Source organism: Pogonomyrmex barbatus, unplaced genomic scaffold, assembly GCF_055798465.1.
Source record: "Pogonomyrmex barbatus isolate J1 unplaced genomic scaffold, ASM5579846v1 scaffold2, whole genome shotgun sequence".
In the NCBI taxonomy this organism is placed as follows: Eukaryota; Metazoa; Arthropoda; class Insecta; order Hymenoptera; family Formicidae; genus Pogonomyrmex; species Pogonomyrmex barbatus.
Window position 1 is genome coordinate 9,763,036 of NW_028297116.1, and position 11,890 is coordinate 9,774,925.

At 27.0% G+C, this 11,890-nt stretch overlaps 3 protein-coding genes across 4 annotated transcripts; 1 reads left to right on the forward strand and 2 right to left on the reverse strand.

The window, feature by feature from the left end:
* Positions 1 to 3: 3 nt before the first annotated feature.
* Positions 4 to 1,776, reverse strand: LOC105433787 (DNA polymerase beta). Its single transcript, XM_011649228.2, has 6 exons — positions 1,526 to 1,776; positions 1,209 to 1,408; positions 979 to 1,139; positions 627 to 921; positions 356 to 551; positions 4 to 257 (listed from the first exon to the last, which is right to left on the reverse strand). Exons 1-6 carry the CDS (start codon positions 1,590 to 1,592, stop codon positions 163 to 165), a joined length of 1,014 nt encoding a protein of 337 aa, XP_011647530.2. The 5' UTR covers positions 1,593 to 1,776; the 3' UTR covers positions 4 to 162.
* A 1,136-nt stretch (positions 1,777 to 2,912) lies between these two features.
* On the reverse strand, positions 2,913 to 7,655 carry LOC105433789 (uncharacterized). Its single transcript, XM_011649230.3, has 4 exons — positions 7,464 to 7,655; positions 6,422 to 6,507; positions 5,289 to 6,186; positions 2,913 to 5,110 (listed from the first exon to the last, which is right to left on the reverse strand). The coding sequence occupies exons 2-4, from the start codon at positions 6,458 to 6,460 to the stop codon at positions 3,915 to 3,917; spliced, it is 2,133 nt and encodes a 710-aa protein (XP_011647532.2). The 5' UTR covers positions 6,461 to 6,507; positions 7,464 to 7,655; the 3' UTR covers positions 2,913 to 3,914.
* Positions 7,656 to 8,346: 691 nt separating this feature from the next.
* LOC105433788 (5'-deoxynucleotidase HDDC2) lies at positions 8,347 to 11,825 on the forward strand. 2 transcript variants are annotated; one of them, XM_011649229.3, is made up of 5 exons: positions 8,347 to 8,504; positions 8,711 to 8,844; positions 10,647 to 10,771; positions 10,923 to 11,091; positions 11,160 to 11,825. In XM_011649229.3, exons 2-5 carry the CDS (start codon positions 8,791 to 8,793, stop codon positions 11,388 to 11,390), a joined length of 579 nt encoding a protein of 192 aa, XP_011647531.1. In that variant the 5' UTR covers positions 8,347 to 8,504; positions 8,711 to 8,790; the 3' UTR covers positions 11,391 to 11,825. The 2 variants fall into 2 exon arrangements, with proteins under 2 accessions (XP_011647531.1, XP_088931986.1); XM_089075860.1 differs by lacking the exon at positions 8,347 to 8,504 and having other exon boundaries at positions 8,841 to 8,940.
* Positions 11,826 to 11,890: the final 65 nt, after the last annotated feature.

Below are 11,890 nucleotides of genomic sequence, written 5' to 3' on the forward strand. Positions count from 1 at the left end.
ATGTTTTATATTTCTAATATTAAGCATAATAAGAATAAATTATTATATCATCTGTTTTCTACAATGAATATTATATCACAACATAAACAATTTATAAAACTTGTGTGTAACAATATATAAAATTAATGTGTAACAATAAATTATTAATATAAAAAGAATCGTTTATATATTTCTGTCTTTGGGATCTTTATAAGGTAAACCTAGGATTTTGAAAATATCTTCTTCAGATCTAATTTTTTCAGCTTCTCCTGGACAACCTAAAAATATAATCTCTATTATATTTATCAATCATCTTAATTACTATATCTTCACGTATTACATTATTTATACATTGTTTCTTGTTCAGAGATTTTACCTTCAGTTGTAAGGCGCTTCAATGTATATTCATTCAAAGTATATTTCTTTTCCAAAGCGTGCGCTCTCATATTTTTATTGAACAGATCACTTCCTGTGAAATAAAGAATAGCGCAATAATATTGATCGTAAAACGTAAGACGTATATCCAATCGTCTGAAAGGTTTGCTTTTATTCCCTGGTAATCGACACACTCCCTAGAAATAAGAGCAATATACAATAAAAAATGTCTTCTTGACATAAGCATTTCTTGTTTCGTTTTATTTCAGTACCATGAATTTAGCAGATCCAAGAGAAATCGTATCTGTAATCAATCGTTTCTTTTCAAGACATTCAACAATTGCTTTCAATGATACAGCCCTCTTTTGCTCATCTTTCGCTTTCGATGTGTAATTAGGATGAGTTATTAGAACATCAATATCTCCACTTTCCTCTTTGCCACGTCTGTAACTACCACAAATAGTTACAAGATATGCACTGTTTAGCTCTTTAATAATGTCCTTTAGCATCTTCTCTATCTGTGCAATTTCTGCTCTAGGTATTTTCTTCTCAAAGTCACCAAAATACCTAAAGAAATTTAATATATTAGTTGAAACATCTCAATGTGTTAAATCAATTTCATACTTCAATCCCAGTTTCTGATGATGTGTGAGTTTGTCCTGGTGTTTCTTGAGATCTTCCAAAGTCTTGATACCAGCCTCTACTAATTCCTTTGCCTTGGCAGGACCTATTCCAGATACTCGAGCCAACAGGTTAATAGCAACATTGGTTTCATCCTTCTTGATCTGAAAAAAATATGTGTAGAGATTTATACAAATTTAAATTTCTTCTTATTTTTATAAATAAATCTGTACATCTTCCAACTTTTGCAGCTTCCCGGTCTGAAGAAACTCATCTATCTTCTTCGCAATTTTTACTCCTATTCCAGGTAGCTTTTTCGCCTCCTCTCCACTCTTGACTCTTTCTGTTAGAGCGCCTAATGTCCCAGCAGCTTTGCGATATGCATTATACTTGTAAACATTCTTACTAACATTACGTTCATAATCTGCCAGCTCTGCAAATAGATATCTTATCATATACCTAATTGCATATTCTTATAATATGAAAAGAAATAAAAGTATTTCTACTTTCTTATAATAAAAAGATCAATATGCAGAAAAATATTACTTACCCATCAAAAAATCACATAAATCTTGATTTGGATTGTTTGCATTGTTCGTAGCCTTTCGCTTACCCATCACGAAGAAAACACGATGTAAGTTTCGAAAGAATGTTCGATTCAGTTTGTCACTCCTTAATTTTGTATATTTATTATTGTATTCTTTAACGGTTAAAATTTTTGAGGTTTTGTAAATAAAAATATTGACAACGTATATACACAAAGCGTGTCTCGAACACGTCACAGCACTAAAAATACACAGCATGAAAATATCCTATAGTATACGTGACATATATTATAGATTTTTGTATGCATAGATTCAAGAATAGATTTCCAGTCATATGTGTTCTGATATAATGAAAATCTATATCTATATATATATATATATATTGAAAATTTATTATTCATTATGCATACTATAGATTTTCAATTTCAATATATATTTATTATACATATGTATATATATATATATATATATATATATATATATATATATATTGAAATACGACCTCAGTAGGGGTATCTCGCAGGATTACGCAGATTTACTGATTCACAGGCTATATTTTAATTCGGACTTAAAAAAATATATATAGAGATTTATATAAATTTAAATTTAGTTTTATAAGTAAGTTTTATAAATAAGACTGTACATCTTCCAACTTTTGCAGTTTCCCAATGTGAAAAAACTTGTCTACCTTCTTTGTTTTACTTCTATTCCTATAAGAAATATATTTTTACTTCTATTCCATGGCGGCGAATCGTCTTTGTGCGAATCCAATTTTGCATGTTTCTTCATAGAACAACTTTGATCAGATTGAAAATCATATGTGAAATTAATCAATTTATTTTAATTGTGTTATTTGCACTTGCTTGTTTCTTGAAAAAAGATTAAGATTAGCTGATTAGATTTTTGAATGATAAAGATTGATTTCATAATTATATTTTATAAAGAAAAAAAGAAAATAAAATAGAAAATTGAAAAGATATAAAAAAAGAACAAAAAATTATTAAAAAAAAAACATATGCACATTTATAAACAGAGAATTTCTTTCATACTTATAAGTTTAAAATATAATTCGATATGAAAGAATATATGTATAAAAATATAATTAAATTCTAAAGTTGAAAATCAAGAAATGATCTCAGAATTGTCATCAAATTTATCTTCTTTCATTTTTTTTAATGGAGTAATTATAATCAGTACAAATAATTAAGATGCATTACTCAATCATACATAAGATATATATATATATATATATATATATATATATATATATATATATGTAAAAGTGTAAATTCTTTTTCGCCACATATTTTTTTTGTTCATTTTTTAAATCGCTTCAATCTAAATTAAAATAAAGTAACAGTATCTTTAACGAAAAAATGCGAACTGCATACATTGTTATAACAATAATGTTTATTTACAATTTTTTAAATAATCATATAAACGTGTATAAAGTATATACAAAAGTTTAAAATATAAGGTACAGAATGGTGCACAGTATATTTTGAAGAATTTTGATATTCTTCCGAGTTAAAAAAACTCTCACAATAATTTAGAATTATATTATAATATAAATATTATATTATTCACTTATTCAAGATACTTATATGCTAAAAAGCATATTTCAAAAATATGTGTATATCAAATTATAATTTTTGTGTTATACTTTATATATAACTTAGATATTACAAATACGCTCTTTATTTTCTGATGTTCTTTATTTTAATATTATATGTATAAAACTTAAATTCTTTGTCGCAATTATGATGTTTACATCGACGACGATGTTTTATCATACTATGTCATGTGATATAAGAATCATCTTCAACACTTACTTGATCATAAAATGTTCGGAAAAACATATATAATAAAATATTTTCATACCACTTGTAATTTTCTTATAATGATAGTTACATGCATATGAGATATTTAAGTTATTAAATATAGGATGTTCGTATTGATAGCTATTTTCACGAAGCAAGTAAAATAATAAGAAAATCAATTAGCAACGTGGAAAAATAACAATCAAATTTTTACATGATTTTTTTGAAAGTGGACTTATATAAAATATTACCACGCTCGGTAAAAATCTAAATTAAATTACAATTTTTTTTAAATTTCTATATAATTTACTTTGTGTCTTTTGATGTAAATAAAAATGATGTAATTTCAATTCATGATAATATAATATAAATTATAAGAATTATACATTTTTTTTTCATCTGTTCAAACAATAACATATCGGCATGGATTTATGTGCTGATGAAGATTCTTTAATATTGTATTCTAAAACTTAAACTTTATTAACTGTTTGTATATAAGGCACATTTCTACAAAAAAATCTTGATTTATATGTAAATTATTGTGCATTTTTCTAATTTTTTTCATATTTTCAATTTAAACATCTATGTATATTGCGAAAGCACTAAATAAGTTATTAACCATCATATCAATTGCTTCAAAAACTGCAGTGATAATCTTTTGCAAAACCTTGTTGCTGGAAACACTTTGCGTACAATAACACATGCTCAAGCCCCATTGTTTTAAGTTCGCTTTACAATATTGCCAAACAAAGGCAAATGTCTTGAGTAAGAAATCTTTCATATTTCTGGAACGTTTCATTAATCTTTCAACGATTTTGAACAACTTCTTTAAACAATCTTCATTAAAATTCATAGAACTCATTTCCCTTAGCAGTGGTTCAAAATCAGACACTGTTGGTAATTTCGTTGGACAGTCATTACTTAAATAAAATTTTGATAACAACTCACAAAGTACTCTTGCTAATTGATCAATATTAGAATCATTAGCATAATTTTGTGAGCCAGATGAACTATTTTGATCGATTTCGATAAATATGCCCAGTTTCACAAGACGGAGAACAAATTCAACAGGATCTAACAATACGATACCATTAACTTCTAATTTACCATGTTCGAATGACCATACAATATTACGTGATGTATCATTTAGTATCTGCTTACTGGTATTAGTTACAGACTGATTAGGCACTAATTCTTGACGATTTCTTATGTAGCGTATCACTTCCGCATTTTCAGATATCTTACATTCATTATTTTCAGCAGCCCGTCGCACGATTCGATTATACTTTTTACGGAGACGCTTGCTGCCAAGATTCTCCTTGTAATCAGTCATGATTCTACCTTGGGTACTTTCGATGATATCACTAGCGAATTGGACTTTCACTACAGAGCCGCAGAAAAACATGATATGCGTCGCCAAATTTAACGCATCCCCAATACTGACAGTTTTCTCTGTCTGATACTTGTCATACATACAATAACTTTGATATATAATGCCAATGCCATTCAAAAGCAAATTGCCACCTTGCACAGTATTGAATGTTATTCTTGCGATGGAGTTTATTGTTATACCGCGTGCAACGGCGTGAGAAATAATTACTGATCCCCCAATTGCTCCTAATCCAAACGCAGTGCCGGCTATGCCGAGATAATGTCCGAATGCTTCTTTATCCAAAAGATGAATTGATTCTTCATGTTGACTGCGTTTTACTAATTGTTGAGTACTTCGGGCGGCTGCCCAAAGACCACTTACCCCAGCAGCAGCAAGACCTAACATGATATAATAAATATGATATAATAAAATTTTTAAAATAAATGTTACATATCTTATAATTTCCTAAGATGTTATTTGTATAAATGTTGATATAAATAAATATAATAAATTATAATTGATGCAATATTTGACATAAATTGATTTTGCATCTATTATATATTGGAGATAATTTACCTGTCACAGCAACAACTGGTGCAAGAGGTGTAAACAGTGCTGCAACACTTAAGCCGGCTGTTCCAAGTCCTACAATACTGGAAGCAATGTCTATTCCATTGCAGATTTTTGTTGCCAATGAACATGCAGGAGAATCTATAATATCCAGCCAAACTGTCGAATAATCTTCTGTAACTGGATAGTCTGGATTTGCTTGATAAAAACCATCTTTTGGGAGAACCATAGTGCACTTTGGTAAATTATTATTTTCTATATAGTCTGTCCAACTTTTATATACTCTGCCACCGAGATCAATATACCATGTCTCATATTGTATTTCAGTAGTCGATGTATTTTCTTGCTTAACGCTCTTCGGATTTTTCGTGTCGGATTTTTTCTGAATACTTTTTCTGATTACAAAAATAGGGATGGGAGAAACGATAAGCAATTCATTTTTCTTTACTTCCTCTTTTACATCTTCTTCTGTTTTTTTCTTTACTTCCTTCTTTATTTCTTTTTTCTTAGATGTTTCTGTTTTCGTAGATGTATTTGTTTTAAGACGGAATATCATATTATAAATTATACCAAAATAAATTGGTTCAGAATTATCAATTTCTATTGTACAACTACATATCTTATTGTATATTTTATCTATGAGATTTTTAGCATCTTCATTATAATCAACTGTATCAGTTGCATCCGTATCGGTTGTATCTATATCATTTGGATTTTCTGTTTTGTAAAAACAATCGCTATTTTGTGTTGTATCTGCATTCTCAGTCTCTTTCGGTGGCCCATAAATTGCATATCCAATATTCTGTTTTAGATATTTATGTTCATCACATTTATATATTGTACAATCAGGAAGAAGCTCATACAAGCATTGTTGCTGTTCTACAGCAAGAGTCTTCATTTCTTCCTGAAAAATAAATACATCATTAATAATATATTCAGACATTTTCCTAAGCCTATCAAAATCATTTTAAAAAAATACTTTTAAAAATGATAGTTAATTTTTCATTAATTAAATTTAAATTTTAGATTATAATAGAAACATGAAGAAAAATATGAAGATAATTAATATTAGGAAAATTCACATAACATAAAAATTTATCAGTAGTATCTCAAGATGTATGCATTAAAGGAAAACATACCCAAAGTAAATCTGTAATCTCTTCTTCTCCTGTAGCCATTATGTCTGCAGAATCTTTAAAAGTTATAGACAATACAGATCCTTTTCCTATTAATAAAATAAATTGCATTAATAAATATTTTTAATTTATGATATTTATATTTTTATTTTTTTATTTTTAAAGTGATACTCATTAATTTATTAATTTAATTTCAAATTATATTGCAAAATTATTCATTGGTCATCAAAAGTTACAATATCTGTTATATTGCATTGTACGTTTTACCTATATATAATTTTTTTTTTCATTTTTTTCAATAAAATAACAGTTATTATTGTAATTAACATTAAACGAGATTGCAAAATTATTTATCTTGAATATCATTCAATAGTTATTACTAAAACTTATCTATCTAAAAATCTATGTGATATTCATCATACTATGTGTGTGTGTGTATATATATATATATATATATATATATATATATATATATGTATGTATATGTATATATATATATATATATGTTTGATTTACTTTAAGGTGACATCATCCTTGATATCTTAACCTTATATATCAACTAAATTCTAATGTTAGTTTTACACTTCTTTTTGATGCAAAATATTTGAACAGGGTTACATTAAAATCAAATTGTGTCAACATTTTCAATTAAAGTAAAAATTAAATTTTAATCGTCATAATTTCTTAGACTTGTCATCTAGAGCAGTCGTTATTTCTTTTAGGAAAATATTTGTTTTCATCAAAATTGATGAAAATCATGAAAAAATCGCGAGTAACGAATCGAATCATAATTTTCCACAAGAGTCAGGATTTTCCAGAAAAATTTCAGAACGTCCGCGTACACCTTTTAACTGATGATTCATCAAATGATCTGATAATCATCCTTTTGCAGACAATGTAATTTATGCTCTCGACTGTCATGTGAAGTTAATGTGTTTATAATTAAAAGTGTAAATCAAATTATCGAAACAATCGATAAGAGTGAAGGGTTTATTAATTATAGCACTTTCCTTTCCACTTCTAATACTTTAACAAAATTACTTACCGAATGACGTCGACGAACACTTGGAAATAGATGATCCTCCATCGAACGCTATGTCGCGAATGTTGTACGTATTCGGCGGTTATTCAAGACTCTCTATATAAGTAGGATATATTTAGGATATAAAGGTAAAGTACAAAATATACAACGGTGAATACCCGAATTCTACGTCTCTCAGCGTCTGGGGATAGATTGATTTTTTTGAAATAACATGAAAATTACAAAAGTAAGGAAATTTACTAGCTTTCGACATATGAAATTGCAGAGTACCTAGTGAATTTCCGAATGATCTCGACTTACGGAACGCCCTGTATGGGAAAATCATGAATGCTGAATCTGTGCTGATTCGAGATTTCGAGGAGAGAATAAAAACAAAATCGTATTAATTATCATATTAATTATTAATTAGTTAATTATTGTATTTTTATGACTACATTCCAATTTAAATTCAAAGCATTTCATTAGTTAGAAATTTTAAGATTATCTAAAAAAATTATCTTAAGATTATCTATAAAATTACAATTGAAATACTGTTCTTAATCTTGTTTAAAAACGATAGAATATTTATTGTTCGATTTTATATTTAAAATGTTTTTAAGTGTGATTTAAATGATTTAATTCGTGATTTTATTTGTCATTTAAACTATTCGAATTTTGACTCCTGGTCATATTAGTATATATTCTATTCTGCACAAGATAAAAAATACGGATATTTAATTCTTCTTTTATAATATGAGATTTAATATTTTAGAAAGAGAGGACTTCCAATCCATTTTCAATCTTACCCGCTTTTCGTCACAGTGCTAAAGACGACTAGGGAAATAATAGGTCTGTTCTTTTTACCTAAATTTCTTGCACCGTTTATCTTTTCTCTTTCTTTCTTTACGTTAGAGAGAAAGAGAACAAAGATCAAGGGTGCAAGAAGTTCAGTTAAAAAGAACAGTCATAATCAGTTCGCTGGTGGAAATCCTGGATTGGTTTTACTCCGGTCTCTTTCTCCGTTTGATTTTTCTATTAACTCGAGAACGTGTTTGCTCCGCGAAGGTAAGGCACATTTGAATACCACAATTTGCATTGATACAATTCATTGACTTAAAATTTGTTGACGTATCATTATTCTGTGTCTACGTTTACAAGCCATTTTGCGAATAACATTTTATATAAAAAAAAACTTATTATGACATTAATATAACTGTGACGTTAATCATTCTACTTGCAATATAAAAAAATATAAAACTGCTCATTACTAGGTGCAAGCAAGTGCAATTGTTACTCGTTGCGAAGGTGATAGTCACAATCAAAACGATTACGTGAGTCTCCAATAATCGCGATGCAAGATACAAAGAGACTACAAGAGTTTATGGAGCTAGTTGGCCGATTAAAGGTGAGTCTAAGACGATTCGCTCAGAGTCGTTAAATCATGTCATTTACATAGTCTATATATTTTGCGAGTGACCTCGAATCATCAGCAGAGTAAAAGGTATGTATAAATTATGTATAAATTGATAAAACAGTTATTTTTGAAATTTTTCGTGGAAATAGAATCTTTGTAAAAAAGATAGAAATAAAAAATAAATATACTTAACATTTGATGTGCCAAAAAAAGAAAAATAGATTTTTATGCAAGAAAATTTCTCGTGTTGCACAGCTTGACATTTGCCAACAAGCTTTGTTTTTCTCTTTTTTTCTACATATTGTCAAAATTTGGTCCGTTCTTTATGAATTCTCATAGTTAAAACGAAATAAATCTGTGTTTAAAGTTTAGCAAAAATGAAAAAGAAAGTTTTAATATAATCCAATGCAGCAATAAAGAAGAAATACAGATTTACAGATTAGAGTATTATGATTACATAAAAGATATTTCTCAACAATGAGAAATCATAAAGAGAAATGCATAATTTGTTTCTCGGTGTGCGTCTGTGTGATTATCAGAATCGGAATTGATTGCATTGAAAATATCATTTCTTATTCCTTGATGTCTTAACAGTTCTTGGTCTGAAAAGCATTATAGTGTCTGTGATGTCTTTCATTTGTAAAAGTGACCTTGCTAGATATTGGCATTAAATAGGTTGTATTTGTAGACCTATTAATTAAAGAAGAAATATAAGTGATCCTAAGAATAGATAATAAAGATACATAAATGCAACATAGAAGTAGCCATAAAAGTAACAAATAGATAGAAATATATTGCTCTCTCTCTCTCTCTCTCTCTCTCTCTCTCTCTCTCTCTCTATATATATATATATATATATATATATATATATATATTATAAAAATATTATATAAAGATTATATATAAAAATTATTTGTAAAATGTTCAATATATATTTGGCCTTAAATATAATGTGTGTAAAAGTATACATATACATATGTTTGACCTTTGAACAACACATCAAAGATCGACAATTTATAGATATTTAGAATAAATATTCTTTATGTGCTACAAATTAATGTTAACAAAGATATTTACAATATTTTTATAATCTTTATTTTAATAAATAATAAAAATATATCAAATTTATTACATATTTCTTTTAACAAAACATTTTTTTGATATTCTAGATTTAATTATAATTGAAGAAAAATTATTTGAAATGAGTTAAAAAAAGAGAAAAAAATTCGTTAACATCATGTAGAAAGTTATTTTTTTATCTGTTTATTTACATTTATAATTATGCTGACTAATGAGTGTTTATGATTTTTATAATTATGATACAATCTGTTTATTGATCTGTTTATCATACTTTCTGTTTTATATTTTGTTCAAGATAAATATAATGCGATTAAGTGAATAGGTTGTTAGATTAGATATATTGTTGAAACATCAACATAACTCTATAATAATGCTTTTGTTTGATGAAATTTTATTGATATTTGATATGTCCTTATTGTGCTGAAATGTCACATTAAATTTTAAAATGGATTATTTTTCAGATTTTAAAAAAATAAAATAATGAGAATGTCTGAAAATAAAGAAAAAGAAAAAATTTTAAAGAAAAAGTTAATTTTTCTTCATCTCTATTTATCTTAGATAAAAAAGTTTATAATGTTTTCTAATGGATATATATTTTTCTGTTGTTTTTATTTTTTTATGTTAAGAAATTTATTTCTCTTATTTCTTTTATTTATTTTATTTCTTTAAAATTTGAAGGAAAATATTATATTTATCTCTAATCATATTTTTAGCATATGAAAAGGACAGGATGGGTAATACGGAATATACCTGATTCCGAAACAATTGCTGGACATATGTATCGAATGGCGATGTTATCTTTTCTAGTGGATGGAAAAGAAAATTTAGACAAAACTAAGTAAGATTATTCTATCGTATTCTTCTATAATATGAAATTTTATAATTGCTTTTATAAAATTGAATAATTGTAATTATAACTATATAAATATATAGATATATTTTGTAAGTAATTATAAAAGATTAATAGAATATAATTTTCTGATTTACAGAATAATGCAAATGACGTTAATTCATGATCTCGCCGAATGCATTGTAGGAGATATAACACCTCACTGCGGCATATCGCCAGATGAGAAACATAGGAGGGAAGATAAAGCTATGGAGGATATTTGTAAGCTGCTGGGTGATAAAGGACCTGAAATATTACAAATATTTCGTGTAAGAATATTTTTATAATCTATTTTTTTGATATATTATTAATATTTTTGTCTTTTTTTCATATTTAGGAATATGAAAAACAAGAATCTCCGGAAGCACAGTATGTAAAAGATTTAGATAGGCTAGACTTACTGATGCAAGCATACGAATATGAGAAAAGAGACAACATTCCGGGAGAACTTGACGAATTCTTCGTTGCGATTAATGGAAAGATTAGACATCCTTTCATTAATAAAATCGCCATTGACATAACCGAAGAAAGAGATAAGTTATGTCGCAACGTGAATGTTTCGAAATAACAAAAGTTATAATTTAAGGATAATTGGGACATTTGGACAAGGACATTTGGAAGAATATTTTTCCAGATAGCTCAATTGAAATTTTAAATGTTAGATTACCATATTGCGCACATTATGAGCTATGAAAAACGCTATACTATATGTTATGCATAATTTTAATACATAAGGTTTTGATATAGATAATATATAAAAATGCGGATATAAAGTTATGTTATTATTTAAGTTATTCGAACATTCATGCGTAGTATTGGTCATAAATAAGAAATTAATAATTTATGTATTTTATAACTTTTTGACATCACTCTAAAGTAATAATTATTATTTTCTTATTTAAAACATTTAAAATAGAATGTAAAATATCTGTATGATATATTTACACATCTTAATTTTGTTTACCACGATTAATCTATAATTCAGTAAAGCGATTACCAAAAATTACATTTTAGATCTTGTAAATTTTATTAAAAAAAAAAAAAATAGTTTAGTACTGGTAGGATAGG

Bases quoted from the DNA above. Each gene is read 5' to 3' on its own strand.
- LOC105433787 (XM_011649228.2), bottom strand. From the start codon at position 1,592: ATGGGTAAGCGAAAGGCTACGAACAATGCAAACAATCCAAATCAAGAT. The intron at 1,140-1,208 runs GTACAGATTTAT...TATTTTTTTCAG, and splicing joins AGCTGCAAAAGTTGGAAGAT to ATCAAGAAGGATGAAACCAA. The intron at 552-626 runs GTACTGAAATAA...TCTTATTTCTAG, and splicing joins TTGGATCTGCTAAATTCATG to GGAGTGTGTCGATTACCAGG.
- LOC105433789 (XM_011649230.3), bottom strand. From the start codon at position 6,460: ATGGCTACAGGAGAAGAAGAGATTACAGATTTACTTTGG. The intron at 6,187-6,421 runs GTATGTTTTCCT...TTTATTTTTCAG, and splicing joins AGATTACAGATTTACTTTGG to GAAGAAATGAAGACTCTTGC. The intron at 5,111-5,288 runs GTAAATTATCTC...ATATCATGTTAG, and splicing joins ACCAGTTGTTGCTGTGACAG to GTCTTGCTGCTGCTGGGGTA.
- LOC105433788 (XM_011649229.3), top strand. From the start codon at position 8,791: ATGCAAGATACAAAGAGACTACAAGAGTTTATGGAGCTAGTTGGCCGA. The intron at 10,772-10,922 runs GTAAGATTATTC...TCTGATTTACAG, and splicing joins GAAAATTTAGACAAAACTAA to AATAATGCAAATGACGTTAA. The intron at 11,092-11,159 runs GTAAGAATATTT...TTTCATATTTAG, and splicing joins AAATATTACAAATATTTCGT to GAATATGAAAAACAAGAATC.